At 39.2% G+C, this 20,416-nt stretch overlaps 1 protein-coding gene across 1 annotated transcript in view; it reads left to right on the plus strand.

Moving 5' to 3' along the window:
* The first annotated feature begins 2,246 nt into the window (after positions 1-2,246).
* LOC136424566 (neuronal acetylcholine receptor subunit alpha-10-like) overlaps positions 2,247-20,416 on the plus strand; it is a 28,547-nt gene continuing 10,377 nt past the window's right edge. The window contains exons 1-3 of the mRNA XM_066413180.1: positions 2,247-2,313; positions 18,694-18,839; positions 19,288-19,332. Coding sequence (XP_066269277.1) covers positions 2,247-2,313; positions 18,694-18,839; positions 19,288-19,332 — 258 coding nt within the window. The remainder of the gene's footprint in view (positions 2,314-18,693; positions 18,840-19,287; positions 19,333-20,416) is intronic.

A 20,416-nucleotide genomic window follows, 5' to 3' on the forward strand; every position in this document is an offset into this window, starting at 1 on the left:
AAAGGCTGCAAGAGGATGAAGGAATACAGAGAAGGCCCATTGGAGGCCAAAAGTATCCTGATTTTCGGCTGGCTGAACGACTTGATCCCAGGTTCGCTCCTCACAGTGACTGCAACTTATATGACCCATGTCAACGGGCATGTCAATATTGTCGGATATAAGATAGACCACCCAGTTGTTTTTCTGTTATTCATGATTGTTCGCCCTGCGTGGTCAATTTTTAAGATAACCAAGTCCACATATAGCGTGTATTCAAATCGAGCTTGCAGCCCGTTCTTCTTATTTCTCATGATACTCGGACTGGGATATGCTGTAGGTCTTGTTGGATTATATATCATCACCTTCAAACACCAACTCGACTGTCAATGTCCCCAATTCTGGAACAACACAAATGTGTGTAAAGTGTGATTTTCTCTTCACTATGGATCAACAAGAACTCCATTATAACAAGAGAAAGAACAGGACTTAAAACAGCTTCAAGGAACATGTAAGTCTTATATTGGTCACGTTGAACGCTATTAAAAATGATGTTGAATGATCTTACATTGAGACATAAGCGGACGCCATCTGTTTTGATAAAAAGTGCTATGAGTAACAGAAATACGCTTTACTGCTATTGTTGCAATAAATTCTTTGTCCATGTACAGTTTTATTTGATTTCAATTTCATAAACGGCTTCAATGAAGCTCACACGAGGTTTGACTCGGTTTGTCTTCCTTTGATATATGTTTTTAACAAGCTCTGTAAAATATGCTGAACAATTTGAGGTTATCAACAGTAGCATTAGCATGTGAATAGAAAAATGTGGTAGACAAGTAGTGTTTATGAGCCCTGGAAGATTAGCCCCCTAGAAGGGCTAAAGGGCATCTCAATAAACTCAATAAACTCAACTCAAGAGAGGTGAACGAACAAAAATATATTGGAATGATATTGTAACGGTCAAAATTTAGTAATGTTGTTTTACATTATATTCACAGCATCTCACAATTTTGCATTTGATATATAAAATAATATGTCCAATTAGTGGCTGCAGTGGCATCATTGTGTTAATAGCAAGAAGTGAGTATATGATATATGTGGCTCCCACTAAGTATGTAATAAACGGAATGGAATGATTAAATAATCCATATCAAACAACGGTATGGTTGTCATTTTGTGTCTGAAACCAGCATAAGGATTATTACAATAATTTATGTACTACGGGTTGCATGTGCCCCTCAATTTAACCTCACTGAAACTTGCACGATCAAAATTGCTCTGTTACTTGGGAAACTTTCCATTAGATCAAACACACAGTCTAGAGGCTAAGGTCAGCCAATTCTCACGGCATGTTCGTGGTATCTAGAACAAAGTTTAACATTGATCGAAGCAGGTTATTTACACATTGTGCCCGTGTTGTTGACTTTTCCTACGACTTTCAGACATTCATGTGATCAGCACATATTTCGGCGGCGTAGCTGTTTCATTGTTCGGCTAAGGTCAGACAAGGTTCCAACTTACCGATAACATTATGTAGTCGGTACATTTCAAAGCGTTTGTCGTCACCAACTCGATCCCACAGAGGGCATATTTGAACAAAGCAGATTCACAACACCACCTTTCGACATGATGATGATGTTCAATCTGTATCAAAGGACGACATAACACTATCGTCTCATGTCTGCAAAAAGTTTCAAAAGCAGCCTTTACGTTTTAGCAAACTATAATAGGGTCAAATGTTAATGCAAATTACATTGGGGTCGGAAAAGCCACTAAATAATTCGATAGCTTAAGCATTATGTAGCCAATTAAGTTCACCAGCAATTCCACCCCCCCCCCCCATGACATACCACTGATTTATCATAGTTAAAATTTGCCGCAATGTGTAATTGTAATCTTGACTTGCACTCCGGTTAAAATATTGCCACACACTGGCGTACGTGGACGTGGTCCAGCCACACTTATATAAACTTCGATTCATTTATTTTTCATTGTGATATCTGGTTTATGATACAATTAATTACACAGGAAAACAAGAAATATAAAACAAAAGCTTTATCGTCGAGGCTCCTTCTTTAAAAAGGTTTAGTTTGGTAAATCTGACCAATGGTAGCCATGGACGGATTAATGAATAACAGCTATGTTCAGAGGTGAACTACATTCTTCACTCCGCCATTTTGCTGCCAACCTACACAACACACAAGGCTGTACTACATTTAGAGACTTTAGAAACGGTAGTGGTCTGGGAAAAGAAAAATCTATCCAACATGGTCACAACAACAGCTTATGACACGTTCTACGAAGAGAGAGCCAGCTTCGCTACCAAGGGCTCAGGTAGAGTTACTCAGAAATCCTGCTGTTGTACAACTTTTTGCAAGAATCGGTGGACTTTGGCATTTGGGTTTTTTGGCGTAGTCTTCTTTGTCATGGCTTTTCTGATGCTTCTGGACTATGACGACATTCAGAAATGCGCCCTGACTAGTGGGTGCTACTTTGCAGGACTGATCCTTTCTTGTATGTTTTTCCTGCTGGCCCCTGCTGTGAAATATGTGTGCAAATACGAGGGATTCGTCAACGCCAACCCTATCTTTCTTACCTTGAAACTTCTTGGCATCGCTTGCGGAGACTGCTGCTGCTATGGAAGTAACTTACAGAGAGATTATATGAACATGGGTGGCGAAAAAGATCAAGAAAGTGCGGGCAATAGGAAAGACGACTTCGAAAAAGATAGCAAAGAAAAAGGCGTCGAAGGAAATGGCAACAACAAAGATTACTGCATAAGGGTGACGGACTACCGACAATACGCCTCAAAGAAGACACAAGAAGACACGAAAGCCTTACTCTACAGTTTGTGTAACGACTTGGCTGGTTTGCTCACTGTCTTCGTCGCCACCTTCCTAACCCACGTCAACAGCCAATTCAAAATAGCTACGGTAACAGTAGACAACCCGTGGGTTCTATGGCCAATCATGTTTCTAAAGCCTCTCTTTGCTGTAGGCAAAATGTTTTGGACGTATTATGACATTAGGGAAAAACAAGGCTGCAGCTGGAATCTCAGGGTTGTTGCTGCGGGTGGGATTGTTTATGTATCTCTTCTTGTAACTTTCTACGCGTTGGCATACGACGATGATTTTAACTGTAAGGTATGTCCCCAGTTTTTCAATAACGGAACATTGTGCGGTTGAACTATTGACGGAATATTCCCACTCTGCAAGAAAAAGGACACCGAAATAGGAATGGAATCCGTGTTTAGAAAGAAGTCAACAAAGCAAATTAGAATGAGTTTAATCTAGTTGTTCAACGGGTCCCTCTAGGACAGGTTAACTATGATATGCTGTATAAAGCTTGATTATGACCAATGTACAACACTAAGATCGATATTTTCAGTCCCTATTATATGGTTAACGTGAGTCGTTCAATGCTGTATGTAATTGGGGACTTCAATCACCTATGTGAAACAATGGCAACAATATTGAAATGTAAAGCAGTAGCTAGTAAGAATATACTGTTTTGGAATTTGGCCAATTGGACAGGAGCAAATATCATGGAGACGAGAGAACGACCGGAGGACAGACGAGATCTGGAGACGGATAAAAAGACACGAAGATGATATAGAATCATAAGAACTCAGTAATTGTGTGATTGTGACGTAGTAATTGTGTTGAATATGGTATAAAACCTGTTTAATCTACATAGCTGTTGATTTTACCGAATATGCACATATATGCACATTTTGACCCCTGAATCTGAAGGAAATAAAACGGTTTCAAAAAGCCATATACACGTCGCCACTCTGTTTTTCCGCTGTGTGCTTCATATTATACGTGCCTCTATTTAAACCTCGCTGAAACTTGCACAATCAGAATTTCTATGTTACCTGGGAAATACTTCATATCCCCATTAGGTCACGCACACAATCTCGAGGCTAAGGTCCGCCAATTCTCACGGCCTGCTCGTAGTATCTAGAGCAAACATTGATCAAAGCAGGTTATTTACACATTGTGCCCGTGTTGTTGACTTTTCCTACGTTTCAGACATACATGTGATCAGCACATATTTCGGCGGCGTAGCTGTTTCATTGTTCGGCTAAGGTCAAAAAAGGTTCCAACTTACCGATAACATTATGTAGTCGGTACATTTCAAAGCGTCGTCGCCAAATCGATCCTACAGAGGGCATATTTCAACAAAGAAGAATGACTTAAACCACTTCCTCACTTGTGTGTATATATGCACATGTGCTTGCAATGGTATATGTGTATAATTATGTGCGTGGTGTGCACTAATGGTTTGTATATATATGCTTGTGTGGTTTTTGATTAGAAGGGGTATACTTTTTCAAATTTTATTGTTCTTATTTAACATTTTGATGTTTTTTTCTTTGAACTTAACAAACTGATAGTGATCAAATGAAATCGATCGTTTGATGCTCAAAGATTGGTCATTAGGAGCAGTCAATGTCGTATTTTCTTTTCATAAATGGCTCCGTCTTTTCATCTTTGGTCGAAAGAAGGGCTTCTGTTGTGCAAGTTTAAAACCACTACGCAGTGTCTGAGATACCACATATTTCCGTTAGGAGGTGTTTTTAAACAATACAAGATGATGTGGCAGTAGACTTGTAGGTCCCATTACAATTCTAACACTATCAAAGAGCTCAATTTTTCTCAACAAAAAGAAACGTTTCAACTATGTGCATTTGTCGTCTGTAGACAAGAAAAATCGACTTCATCACACCAATACACCGAAACAGGTATGGAATCATAAAAACATATGTATTACTTACAGCTAATCAATTTTGCTCTTTCTTCTGATATAGATGAATTATATTAGGGCCTAAATAAAGTACTGTAAATGTTCGCGCTCAGAGTAAAATGGAGTGTTCGCGGTGCTTTTAAGTTGGCGGCATGCAGCGCTATAGTCACATACTGCTACAGCATTGGACAGAGGTGTTTGCGGTGGTTTTGTGTTCACGGTGAAACGGTCGCCGCGAAAACCGCAAACACAAAACCACCGCGAACATTTCTGCATTTACAGTAAGCAACACGAAGACAGTGACTTGCCACCTGATTTATCACCCTACTGTTTGCTGTAAAATTGGACATATCGACTTTCTGGCTTTCCTGCCTGAGGACCATCACTCACAGAGACACGTGTGTCGGAGCAGACAGTCCTACCTCTTACGGTCGACTTGGAGTCAGGGAGGCGTCTTAACAACACATTAATCAACTTGAAGACTGTCTTGTAGCCGTAAAATGAAGCCAAGACGTGTGCAGAATCCAGTAGACAATCTGTAGTAATAAAGAAGGGAGTAAGGAAAGGAATCCACTTAAGCTCACACCGGCCGGCACTCAACACGGATGGGGGGCGGTACCGACTTCATACTGTACCTTTGGTCATTTGTTGACGTAACGTGTATGACAAGTCACGTGACTTTAAGTGATTAGTCACTCGAACTAGGTGAAGGCTACAACACGGACGCTTGAAAATTCGGTGAGACATATTTTCTGTGTTTTATAGTTATTATCTCCATGAAAAATGGAGGTATAGTTTTGGGTGTGTCTGAGTGTGTGTGTGTCTGTCTGTCTGTGCATGTGTGTGCTTGTGTTTCCGCAATACTGTAGTCAGCATAACTCAAGAACCTTTTGATGGATTACGATGATATTTGGTATGTGGGCAGGTGTTGTGAAGCCAAAATTCAAGGACGATTTTGGGCCCCCTGGTATGTAACATTGATACTGCAGCAGAAGTTCCGCTTTGGTATCTTTTGACCTAGTTTGTAAAGTTTGAAGTTTTGTGATACTCGGCAGTAATGTGAGAGCTAGTAGCTATGCATAGAATGATTACCAGTTAAGTGACCAGTTAAGTGACTCTTTATAAAATGGTTAGCCATTTTTGTAATGGTATGACAGAGAACTGTTTTACCCCTTTTAGTAAAACAATTAAAGGCAGGAACTATGCAATTACCCATTATTGATAATTGGGTTATCATCATGCACTATAAACTAGCAGTTTGTTGCCTCAATTGCTATTAGTAATAACCACTCTACTGTGCATAAAATGAGACGAATCAACATTTAATAGGGTAATTGCGGAGTGTACTTTGCAGAGCAGAGAGAATCGTAATTGTTACGTTGATGAAGGTTAGACATCCAGGTAATAAGATACGCCAAAAATAATTACTCAAGCAACTGGATAAGATTTTGAAACAGTCAGACGTTTCAGACAGTATCCACTGTCTTTCGTCAGTGACTAACGATAGGACTGAGAACACCAGCTTTATACCAAAACTCTGAATGGATATGTTAATGAGGTAAAGACAATTTAGGATGTCTTGAAGTAGTCTTCAAAAAGAAGATTAATTCAAGACAAACAGTAGCTAATTGAACTATTGGCATAACTTTGTCTTGAATTAATTTTTTTTTGAAGACTACTTCAAGACATCCTAAATTGTCTTTACCTCATTAACATATCCATTCAGAGTTTTAGTATAAAGCTGGTGTTCTCAGTCCTATCGTTAGTCACTGACGAAAGACAGTGGATACTGTCTGAAACGTCTGACTGTTTCAAAATCTTATCCAGTTGCTTGAGTAATTATTTTAGGCGAATCGTAATTGTTCTCTGTTTCCTTCAATAATAATGACCATTCTTCGCGTTATTGTATTGAGCAAAGCCAAACTTTGTTTTTGAAAATGCATAAATTAACCTTAACGCTAAAGAATATCATTTTCAACAATTACAAACATCTATCCAAAACGTTTATTGTGCAGTTAGAAAAGGTCATACATGTGAGGAAACATTATTTTTTATGTCAGTTTACTCTTTTGACTTCAGCATCGTTGAAAGTCAACGTGAAATTTTGCGATACATATGTTATGTGATGTTGTTTTAGTGACGTTGACGAAGAGCGATGAGCGATGAAATGTATGATGTATAACATAAATCTCCGAATCCTTATCCAGTTGTAGAGTCTGAATTCTCTTTATATATTGTTTACCTGGATCTCTAATGCTCACAAACGTATGAGATGTTGTGTTGAGAAAAAAAAAGATATGTAAGGATTCTATTAATAAACCAAAAATGATCGTATCGTAAAAAAAGAAAATATTGAAACTTGAAACTTTATTATTAAAGTGCAACTTCGCAGACACTATGTCTTAATTATGTTGACTTTTTACAGTGGTCTGTAATACATTTAAAATTGATAATGACATGTGCTTCTTAAAATTGTAATACATTATACCAGGAGATTAAAACTCAGTTAAAACTAGAATATACAGAATAAGCAACAGTTGACAATACCATATGATATACTCCTATACTAGTGCTTCATAGCGACAATGTAGAGCGTCATATAAGAACAGTACTTTTTATTCAACACGATATTGACAAACGTTGAATCATCCGGATCCATCAATTTGATGTATAACTTCGCAAACGTGTCGTTTCGGACCGTCGAGAACAAACAACAAAAGTTTCACCCATCCCCTGTGATAGATTACTTCTTATTCACCATGTTGATAAATACAATCATGGTTTCCATTGAACCGGAAATGATATATGGCGGTGGACGCGGCGAACTGTCCCTGTGTAATACTTGGATGCGGTGGGAATATTATTCATTGTGAGGCACTCATTGAATGTTAGAGGTACTATACTTTCATTAGTGCCATGTATGCATGCATACAATAGGTAACTCCATCAAACCAGAACGTGATATGGGCGGATACGGTACGCTGAGACCATGTCAGCATCGAATGTGTGGGACTTTTTTTATTTTCCACTGCTTTCAAAGAAGAAATCAAACCCCGCATTAGTACCATAGATCAAGGAGGTTATATAACCTCCTTGCGTAGATATAGAAACTTATTGTAGACTAGCAATATAGTATGATCTTAAGCTTGTATCACTTGTATGCCTTATGTTTTACTTTATGTTTGTACCTTGACATTGTTGTCAACATGGAATTAGCCTACGGACATGAATTTGCAATAAACTTATTATTATTGATAAAAGTGACGTTCACTGTTATACACTCACTGAATGTTAATGATAAAACAGTGGAAACAATGGGTTAATGTTGCCTTGTGAGGTCAGTTCCAAATTATTCTTGCATGTTGTGTTAAACTAGTTAATCTGTACAATCATTGCCTCCCCCAAGGGCACAACGTCTAGCCAGAGATACCAGGAATAGAACCGTGACCTCCCGATCTCGTGTCCTCTAGAACTAGCCTAGCAACTCGACTAACCGACGTCACATTTAAAAATTTCTATGCAATGTTAGAAACTCATGAAAGTATTGCATCAAATGCTACTTTAACCTGTCTTGCCGTTGCAGCGAAATGTTTAGCTAATCTTAAAGTATGTCGTTTCTATAGTCTTGTCTGCTCAACACTACCTACTTTGTATAAAACGTACTTTGTGCTAGACACAATGCCCCTTCCTGTGCCCCAGGTCTATCACCACAAAAACATGTTAATGGAAATACACGTCGTGTCGTATCCCTACAGCCTGTCCGTCTGCCAAGTCACAATAGCCATCATCCTGCCAACCAAGGCACGTCGTTTTTGATAGAAGAACTTTATTGAACGACAATTATACACGGTGCAAAGTATGGCAAGAATTCTTAAACATAATACAAAATAGAAGTATAGAATAAAACGTAACATCCTAATTACTGATACAATACAATGAGGGCTAGCATACGTTTTTGATATAGTGTTATAATAGAGTGGGGCTAATCATTGGTTTCGGTGTTTTTTTGTAATGATAAAGCAGTCGTTTAAATATTTACCTATTTTTGCATTTTGGGGATTGTTGCATTTGAATATATATTCAAAACAGTCTGTAACATCGAGAATCTTAAAAATTGTTGTACTTGTTTTCAGAAATGTGATGTGTCGTCTTTTACAAACCTGCACATTTTTTAAACGCATAGATTTAAAAAAAAAGAAATTTCCTGGGGTTGCTCGCCTGAGGAATGATGCATCGTGCCCGTCGCTCTGTAGTGCTCGAGCATGGCCGTCGTGACTTGTAAAATTATAGACATCAGCCATAAAATAGAGTAGTAAACCAGACGGAAGGAGTCAACTGCGTATCCTTTAATTGTCAAATTGATACTAAACTACAGCTTTGATGCCCTAATATTCGTCTGTGATTTCAACAGACGTAGCCATAGGTAACGACCTTAAGAAGTAATTGCACTGATGGGCGTGTAACCTTGTACATGTTAGGTGATCAAAGACCACCTTGGTCCCTCCCTGCAGAAAAAAAAATCACTAAAGCATCACGCGTTCTGCTAAGGCAGTAACCCTGGACATTTGCCAGGACCTCAAAGCTGTTGGCTTCACGGGTAATAGAGACAGCTGCACCCAGCTGAAGGTTAGGAGTTTTAACGTGATGTACATGCTGAGACGTGGCCAAATGGTGTGGAAGAAGATCCTTCAGGCGGTGTTGTAGGTTGATACTCACTCTGTAAATCGTTTAACGCTGTTCAACCGAACCGGAACTGCAGATTAAGACGGTTGACCACGGCGGACGCAACACCGGATACGCAGATTTGGTGGGTGAACGATTTGGACGCGACACCGGAGCTGAAGGCTAGGTGCGTCATTAAAAATGCTGTTTGATTTCATGGCAAGCAAAGAGGTATGGTCTGTTTCGTTAATTAATCGTGTGTGTGCAGCATCATATTTCATATATGTTCTGGTGTCGTTGACATGGTTGAAGGTTGTGTGTCTATAGGGGGGTGCGTCAAATACGTATTGACTTTCAATTGATTGGTTAAGCACTTTGCCACAATGGGTACGACATTAATCTCAATTATGGCGTTGATTTCCAAAGCTTCTTTTCTGTACGCATCATCGTTGTGCTTCTGTTTTGCATATCCGCCATTGCTGATGACTTGTATGTTCTATATCTCCTTTGATACATACTCTGCAGAAGGATTTGTGTAATTAGAAATGTATATTGAGATGTCTGCTAGTATAATGATTATTCCTATTTACACTTGCGATAAGTGTAGTTGCGATGTGTTTTACCAGAATGGTTGCTGTAGGCAGTTGTCAACAATACCATCCTGAAGTTCAAATGTCAGTTACATTGGTCTTGGTTATACAACAAGGAAGAATCGCTTCACATCGAAAAGGTTACATTTTGGTCACGGATGAAAGGCGGTGGATGTTATCTGAAACGGTAGACTCTTGTGAGAATCCGTCAAGTTCCTCGGTATGCTTTGTGTTGTAAGTACAATTTTTGCAATTGCAGTGTATCTGATCTTGATACAATTTTAAGATCTCTGTGGTATCAGCCCGACGAGATTGAGTCAGACTCTTAGGATAATCTGTCCAATTGCTTTGTATATCTTGTCATGGAGAGTCTTTGATGTTGATATCAAATAGGCTCGTTTATCTGCCTTCTACAATATCAGTGCTGCAAGGCTACATGCCTCTATGCATGCTGTAATGACATGGGGCAAAATACTACATCGTGTCTTATTCATATCATTTTGTATCGTATTCCGTTGCGTTGCGTCTACAATAATTGCACGAGACAGTTGTCAATTGAACAGCCCTCTTCAACTGTAGCTTAATGTTTTCATTTAATTTAGTTTCAACTTGTTTCGCATTTTGCTCAATAATTCACTATATCAAAGGTTAAAATAGTGGTGTGTTTGACATTGAGCGTCTAAGATGTGGACCGTGCGACGTTCGTTTTGACCCTGGACGGTTGGCGCCACCAGGGAAATGTTAGAAAGGTACGTCTACTGAGAAAAGGTCGTTTGGGGGAGTTTGGAACGAATATGGTTGCTCTGGCATGTATTCACGAGCAAGACTAGACGAAAAACGTTAGTACATCAGCATATCTAGCTGTGGTTTGAACATGGTGTCCTTTTAAACGTAATGGCTTTTATGGTTTTGCCCTTAGGTCTATCTCCATTTTTTATACCACAGTACCCATGCCAGTACTCCAAAAGCTATCCAGAGAGGAACAAAAAACCTCAAATTCATTGTATTGTCTTTGTCAGCAGGGCATTCCTTTCTAACAGTCACAGGCTAGTTGGGCTGCACTGGCTGTGGGTCCTGAACAGTCAGGCCAATGAATATTGGTCAGTTACTCAGTAACTGAAGGGACCACCCTTAAGATTTACAAATAAAACAAATAAATAAATAAATAAATTGGTCAGTTTCACGACTTCACACCCGGGAAATATATCCACCAAACAGTTTCAGCTAGATTTTAGGCAAAAACTTGTGTCGCTTCATGATATAGCTCATCTTAATGATGATTCTGCCTGAAACAAAAGAGTCAGTACTTCAAACGATCATCGGTCACACTCATTGAACATTTTCCTGGAATCAATTGATGTAATAAGAATCTGTCTAGACATCGTGTCGAAGAATTTATTGAATTCTGCAAACTACCGCTCACATTGAACATCAAAGGACTCTGTATGATAATTGAAGGGTCTTTCATCTAGCACATTTATTCTTTCTTTCAAGGCCTTTGACTGTCGCATCAAATCGTCCAGACAGAAAAATTTCAAATTCGCCTACATTTGATATCAAAGACTCGTGCAAATCCGGTCGAGTGTAAGACTAAGGGGATTTTACACATAACTTGGTTTCAAATGTCGTTTGACTCCACTATCAAAGTACAGATACTGCCTTGGTTGAATTTTTCCATGAGGTCTACGTATAGAATAATCAGGGGATCTGTGATAAAAGCAGAGCTTTTATCTTTCATCTTTTCATTTAGAATCCTCGGGGTACATTGCATCAAGGATTTGTGAAAATATGTTTTCTAAATCTGTAAGAATATGATTCCATGTTATGATAAGTAGACTGATGATTTGAGGTGATAGATCAAAAGTCACCATTACTTTAATAGTACATCTTCACTGGAAAATAAAATTGTGAGTAACTACAAAAAATGGACTATTTTCTTGACCCTTCTGAAAATATCTATTTTAGTGTTCGTTACAAATAGAAGCCTTGTCATCTGACGCATCTGAAAATGACAGACGATTTCTGTTTTCCACTGTGAAAAACACATTACGTTGCTTCGTTGAAACATATTTTTTAAATGTCATGAACAGAAGTCACAAGAAACGAATTGGCGAGAAACAACATGCAAGGGCTAATAAAATGATGGTCTTAAAGCATCGTTTAGTTTTTAAAATGTCGTTTTTACATAAAAAGTGGATTTCAAATTAATTTGATGGCGGAAAGTCCTGGTCATTCTATCCCTATGTTCCAGGCGTCAACTGGCACAGAGCAGCAGGAGTGTGCGGATTTCTGTTCTTTCCACCAAAGCAAAATGTTACCACACAGTTAGTATCTAATACCCGTGAGTTCTGCCACAGACTAGCAAATTGTGTTGCATGGTAACTCCCACAACTGACCTTGCACAAAGAAAGTCTAATCTCTGGCAATACATAAAGAAATCCTCATGTCCTTGGTCGAGTTTTCCTGCTGCGAACCTACATGCCGATTTGTAAGACTTCCAACAACTTAACACGGTATATTTTCCCACGAGATCTTATTATACGCCACCTCCATGGAAGCGGGAAGAAAAAAACCTGACCACTTACGCTAATCACTCACGCCTTCAAACTTCTGGATGTCGTTTCCATCCGTCCGGTCCTATCGTGTAGCGCAGCGCTATTAAACATGAAACGTGACATCGCCGGCTGAAGATCTAGGAGGCAAGCAGAGGAAGAAAATGGAATACAAACTTCATGGTTATTATCAATGTGATTAATAGAATAAGAGATTTAAAGAAGTCTCTATGATTTCTTAAATCCACCGATTACGAAGAACCGTGTACTAAAGCGTAAGAAGAAAACTGCCTGAAGATAAGAGCTCAATCCCTTTAATTGCACCCTTGATACTTCTGTTCAAAGGATGGCAGGCAGTCCGTTGCCATGTGGATCAAATGTTGGCAACTTCCTGCATCGTTTGATTGTTTACCGTAACCCAATGGACCCATGGCGTGCTGCCCCCAGCTCACCTAACCAGGCGTTGCCATGTGACTTTGTAGGCTTATCCTGGATCAAACATGATAGTTTTGCAAATTTGCCAACGGATAAAAGCTCACACGTGTCCACTCTAATATCAAATTCCCCCCCCCCCATGCCACTAAAAAACTAATTTTTCCGGGGTTACGCTGATTATGATGAGTAATCATTTTCATGTCATCTGTTATCACGACTGACGGCTTTGATCATAGTACTTTCATCTCCGCATCCTGCCCCTGCTTCCTGTCTTATATATAGCACGATGATCATTATAATCATTGCAGATAATGTATGGTCAACTGCTGTTTCGCATGGCTTTTCACACAGATCATTATGCGGGTTAGTACGTACATTTTGCTTTCTCTCTGTAATACTCTGACTATGCACTATGTCTGCTCATATTATTCGGATTACTAATTTTCTTTGCATTTATCTGTAGATGTATACAGTGTACATAAGGCTGAAATCCTGAGATTGATTCATATATCCATATATCCATATATCCATATCTATTCCTTCCTTCCTTCCTTCCTTCCTTCCTTCCTTCCTTCCTTCCTTCCTTCCTTCCTTCCTTCCTTCCTTCCTTCCTTCCTTCCTTCCTTCCTTCCTTCCTTCCTTCCTTCCTTCCATCCATCATGTATATTCCAAATGGGTGTAATTTCCGGTAAACAATAAGCGGTGTCATATTGACTTTTTTTAAATAACGTTCTCAGTTACTAGTAGTTTTCTTTCACAAACGTGGGTACCAATGGGGTTCCAATGTCAATCTTCATCTAAGAACATTTATTTACATTTGGAACCGCATCATCTCACCATTGTTGTTTAACATTATCTATTAATGAAACAATACTTTACGTTTTGGACTGCATTATTAGCAGTAACACCTAGCTTCAGTGCACTGTGATTGTCAACCAGTCGGTATTGCTCTGATGAAGATGACTGACAGTCGTCGAAACGTCGGCTCTTGTAGACTGCTTGGTTGTGAACAACAGATCCTGGCTATTCAAAATTTACTTGGATGTGAAATTAATTCTATCATGACCGTACTTTCTGGAACTCAACGTCAGCTGGAGTTATTGGCAGCCCATTAATCAACTCCGTGTCTCGCACCGCCACAGGTCACAGTGCGAAGGTGACCTAATCATTAATTCCGCCTCCCTTTCACACAAAAATCGATAGAGGGAATCTCAGAATAACTCGATATTCATTTCAAAGATAATAACTTCGTGAATGTCATCTTGGATATTAGAGATGTCTGCTATTGTGCTTCTAATAGGCGAAAATTTTAGGAGTTGAAAAATATGAAACTTTTTGAAGAGCATTAAAAGAAACAAATGAAGAAAATTTATTTAGAATCATGTATTTTTAGCATAACGACTTCCTGCTAAGATATTCTTTTTTAACAAGGTTACCAAAATGTGATGTTTTGAAACAGCACGTTTTTACCAATAGGCGTTTTCAGAAACAATGTATTACGAAATGTTCCTTACTACTCAACGTATGCCTGCAAGATATACCTGCGGCAAATTGTACTTACGTAAACACTGCAAGGGAGTGATTGTCTCTCTAGATAATTAGTACTGATGAATCCGACCGCGCGATTCCGTGAGCAAATGCATGTTATCACAGCCTACAGCTTTAGATAAGAATCAAGAATGGAATTTTGTCGAGTCACAGTTTCGTATGCAAATCATACATTAAGAGGTTGTTGCCACAATTTTTTTCTAATGACTTAAGACGAATCTGCGTTCTTAATTGCCTTGAAGATACGGCAGCTACTGAATTCTACCATAAGATAATTATCTGAATGTTGAATTATTACATTCCCACTGGTAATTATCTGAATCTTTGTCTTTCAAGCTGTTCAATGGTCATTAAGAATTGGTTCTGCTCTTTCTGCAGGTTGTTGCCTCAATCATTCCTGACTTAATGACTTAAGACGAATCTGCGTTCTTAATGGCATCTTAGATACGGAAGCTAATAAATTGCTTGATAAGATAATTCCTTTAATGCCAGCAATTATATAAGAAGCTGTGTCTCATGACCTTTTCTAAGGTATCGAATTGCTGCTACTGCCGCGCAACGAAAGGAAAGTGGAAAGTAATCTCGATCCATTTTAGCTCACTGAAGAGCTAATCTTCTACTGGTCGTGACAGAGAAGAAGACAGACGCTATGTACAGTATTTACAGGTTCATTGTACCGGGGAAATTCCCCTAGCTCTTTTCGAATAGCATATTGAACCGTGGACCACGGCTTAACGTCCCGTCCTAAGGAATGCGACCCTTTCCGGTAGCGTGCATGTCAGGTGAGCGACACAGCCGGGATCGAACCCGGGGCTTCTAGTTCCAGAGGCAAGATCGCTAACCACTGGACTACGCTGGACTACGCACGCAACGCTCGGGCGAACACGTTAGCAGACACTCGTTGTGCAGCATATTCCTTGTATGTAAATCCGACAATAAGACGTTGCCTCAATTATTTCTAATGAATAAATATGAATCTGCGTTCTTAATATCATCTAAGATACGGAAGCTAATAAATTGTTTAATTATATAATTCCATTAATGTCATCAATGAAAATTATGAAAGCATTATCTCAAAGCCATTTCTAATATCATTACAATTCGTTCTACTCTTTCTGTGAATGCAGTTGGAAACGCGCATCGCTCGGAGCGAGCACAACAGTCTTAGCAGACAACACTGTCGGCATATTGACTTCATATCTTTCTCATTCGTGTTTCAGAACGTGCGGTGGTGACAACTGAAGGGTGAGCAGAGACGTTTAGGTACGGTCGAGGGAAGCTGTAACGTCAAAATACCCAGATGGTGGTCTGTGTGGGTCGCCTGGTCTTCAGTCTTGGGCTCATCATCATTTATGGTAAGACACCGTCATTTTGGGTAACATACATTATGATCATCCTGTATATGTACCTATAAATATTTGGATATTCAAAGATGACATATAAATTATTTGTAACGCATAAAACTTTCATATTCTCCATTATCTCTAATATCACGTACTTTTCTATTGGCATGTACATGTAGATTGAAGTAAAGGAAAGTATTATTATCATTAATATCAATTGATGGTGATATATCCGTAGTGTGTACTTGTCCTCAAAATAAGATGCATGCTCCCTTGTATCTTTGCGCCTACGTGAAGAGACTTGCTTCTCCCAAACATCTCCCCTTGTAATGTCCCCTTGTAATGTTCGATGACTACGTACAGTACAGCTGCATAAAACTGTAGTAGGTGCTTATATGGGGAATTCGTACATTTAGAATGCTCCTAGTATGCAATATTCGTTTATCTTTGCGCCTTTGATTGTGACTCTAGATGTCTGCTCCTGTTTCACCTTTGCTACCAGTAGCACCAAACTGCGTTAAGTGATAAATGAAATAATCACGTCATTCTTGCCTTGTCAATTAACGATTTTTGCAGACCAAAGAAACTGGGTTGAATGTCAAACACTTTGGTCCACTCACAGTATCAAGATAATGTGCAGCAAGAAAAATTAGATAAAGCATACCAGTAGTGCTTAATTGCGATAAATGAAATAATGTCATTCTTAATTTGTAAATTAAGGACCTGTGCAGACGATAGAAACTGGGCTGAATGTCAAAAAGATCGGTGACTCTAGTTGTCTTCGCTTACTTTATCCTTGTTACCAGTAGTACTAAAATGCAATATATGAAATATTGTCGTTCTTGAGTTCTCAATTTAGAACCTTTTCAGACGCTAGGAACTGGGTTAAAAGTTAAAAATGTCGGTGACTAGCTCTTTTCGCTTCGTGACCATGTTACCAGTAGTTGTAAATTGCGATAAATGAAATGGTGTCATTCTTGACTTGTCAATTTAGGACCTTGCAGACTTACGAAACTGGGTTGAATGTCAAAAAGCTCGGTCCACGTGCACGTACGAGATAACAATGTTCTGCAGCAGACTAACTACGTAGATAAAAATCTAAGACTTGTACAGAATATTCATAACGCATATCACCTCTATATACACCTTCAGATATTCCACTCACCCCCCCCCCCCCCCCCTTCTAAAGTTTGATGACTCCGCACATCCATATATAGCTGTAATGGGTCCTCATTTGAGAGAGTCTTACATTCAGCATGTTCCTAGTATGCAATGTTCTTTCATTTTGGCACCCCACCTTTACACTTACTCTTGGTGTCTCCTCTTTCTTTACCTTTGTTACCAGTTGTACCAAATTGCGTCAAGCAATAAATGAAATTATGTAAATTTTCACTTTTTAATTTAGGATCTGGGTTGAATGCCGTATAGATCAGTCTACTCGCGACATGACAATGATCCTAGCAGACTTACGTCGTAAATTAGAATATCCCACTCAGGCCGGAAAACACATCAGCTCTATATTCTTTCTTATTTTCCTATATCTCCCCTATATTTGTGGGGTCGTGTAGCGTAACTGCTTCGGCGAAGAACCCCTGGGCAGCATTCAGCATTTTTTCTATGCAATGTTCGTTTATATTGGCGGTTACGTGTCTCTCCGTTTCTTTCATCGCTTCACCCTTGTTACCAGTAGTACTTAATTGCAATAAATGAAATAATGTCGTTCTTGACTTGCCAATTTAGGACATTTGCAGACGATAGATCGGCCCACTTACGAGGTAAAATTGATCCACAGCAGACTACGAGGGTTAATGTATCACATTCATACCGAATATTTCAAACTCACATCACCTTTATATTCCTTCCAACTAGCTTTTGCGAAATTTGATGATTCCGTACATTAATATGTAATATATAAGTAGTACGTGCTTGGAAAAGTCATACAGTCAGCATTTTTCTATGCAATATCCACTCTTTATAGCACCTATGTGACTGTAGCTGTCTCTCATTGCCTCACCTTTGCTACCAGTTGTACCAAATTGCGTTATGTGATAAATAAGATTAAACGTAATTCCTGACTTGTCAGTCTATGACCTTTGCTGGCGCTAGAAGATGGGTTGAATGTCAAAGAGATCAGTTCGCTGGCGGCATGACAATTGACAGCAGACAGGGAAATGTGAGAAATCTTTAAGACAGCCCAATACAGTGAATGTTCTTAACTTGAAAATTATTTCATTACAGTGGAACCGGTGGAAGTTTTAGCGTTTCCAACTGAATTAGATATAAGTTATTACGGCTCATCAAAACAAATTAAAAAGTTTTTTTTTCCAATTGTTAATTCCTGATTCTTCGAGTCAGGAATTGTTTGTATATTCCCTTAACTCAATTTTTGGTCAGTTTTTTTTCCATATGTCTGTCTTTAAGCCCCCGTCAAAAATAAGAAATTCAGCTCGGCCGACGTGTTGGTGACCTTCAAATGTGCATTTTCGACCGAAGCACGGCCGACGTCCTGTCGATTACGCGGGCTTCGGGCGATTTTTAGAAAGAAAAGTTGATCCAAATATTGGCCTTTTACCAAGTTAGTCGATAGTGACTTCGTCCATGTCCAAGAGATGGTACCATCCCATGGGGGATTTTTAGTTTTTTGTGTTCGACGGACGTCGTCCGAGATTTTCATTGAAAAATACGGTCGACGCTCGGGCGATTTTGAAATTCGGCGAGCTTCGGGTGATCTGCAAATTCGGCCAACGCTCGCATGAATTGTGACGCCGGCTTTAGTACAACGTTAAAAAAAAAACTAAAACGAAAATTGTTTTTCGTAATTCTGCTTTGGAATAGTTCACCAAGTGGAGCCGTTGTTTGAGGGGAAGAAGCTTATGAAGGAGCTGATGAAGAACTACCAGAGGGGGATTCGGCCTGTCGCCAACTACTCTCATCCGACACCTCTCAAACTGGGAGTGGACTTCAGGCAAATTATAGACCTGGTAGGTACAGGCATGCTCCTGTTGTCATCGTTTTCCTCTGTAAATTTGAACACAATCATATGCTAGGTAACGTTTTACCAATAGCGAATTTTATGACAGAAATATTAGTTATTGTGCGTTGCCTAAAAATAAAATGATAAAAACAATATGACACACTTTCTTAAATTGACTAAGCACTACTATACAATGCGTGGAATGGTTGTTATCAACTATTTCTTTTTGTTTAAAATACTCTATTGTGGTCTGTCATTTGATTATGATTGTAAAGAAAATAGTAAAGGTATAGAGAATATTTTCAAGACAAAGTTGGCTTAGCACTTACATCCAAACTTTGAAATGCAATGTACTTTTAGTTTTGTCATGCTTATAAAGCAACATAATCTTGAAAAATTATCAAAAAGCTTTAGTGTAATTGTAAGGGTAACATTTCTTTAATCTTGCCACCCAGGACGAGAAGAACCAAATCCTCACCAGTGACATCTGGCAGAGACAGGTAACGGAACGCCACGCTGTGGTTTTTTTTATTATGGTTCTGCTACGGTCAAGCCTATTTCGGGCTGTTTGCGTTTATTTAATCTAACAATTCATGTCAAGAATATACAATGATAGTGCTCTTGATTCAATTTTACAACGTTTGTTGTGTTTCGTTGTCTTTAAAATCAAACTCTATGTTTCCGCAAACTACCCGACCGGGCCCCAAATCAGGATTTGTGGCCTTAGCGTGAGGGATACATTTCCACACCGGGGCCCGACCGGGCTGTTTCCGGAAACAAAATTTTGAACTGAAATCAATGGATGTGTACAAGCTATATGTATGCTATTGAATAATCTTTGGTACTTTTTGCGTTTTTCTTTTCTTTTAAACCATACTTTTCGATCCCCAAGATTTTCCGGCCTGGTCCCTAGCTCATTATCAGTACGTTTATCTTATACTTTCACGATCTAGTCCTGCCGGGTAATAGTCGGTACACCCTTATGCCTTGTGACAGTGTCATGACATACCTGTCAGCCTAACCGTAACCTGATAACCTGCGCAACCGACTGAAGCATAGAGAAATCTTAATGGAACACCATTCCTTGGTTTCAGTGACATCAGGCAGAGACAGGTGAAGGAACTTCAGGCTTTAGTCCTTAGCTATCAGCATTTGTAATCTTATTACACTTTGCGATTCAGCTCCACAGGGTTTAGTGATCAGCCTACCTTAAATGTCCGCCTAAGTGCAGCATCCTGTCGGGAGATAGCTATCAGCTGAGATGCTGAGCTAAGAACCGGGGTATACGCACAAAAAAATCAGAACATCAGCCTTTGGTTTTAACAGCAGTGATCCATTAATTATCTGTCTATCAAAACGTCTGCACTTCTTCTCTACGTCTCTCAGGCGCAGCTAATGGTGTATCAAAGTGTAAACTATTTACTGGTCAATCGTTTATCTGACCATCATCTTCTATTACAATCTAATCCAATGCACCTCTACAGCACTGCAAATGAAACATGAGACTTTGCTGATGATGTTTTTAGGTGTGGTGGTTGTCATCGCCTAGTGTTATCTTTGAATTCAGATCCACGCACTTTTGCT

The sequence above is a fragment of the Branchiostoma lanceolatum genome, chromosome 18 (genome assembly GCF_035083965.1).
Source record: "Branchiostoma lanceolatum isolate klBraLanc5 chromosome 18, klBraLanc5.hap2, whole genome shotgun sequence".
Lineage (NCBI taxonomy): Eukaryota > Metazoa > Chordata > Leptocardii > Amphioxiformes > Branchiostomatidae > Branchiostoma > Branchiostoma lanceolatum.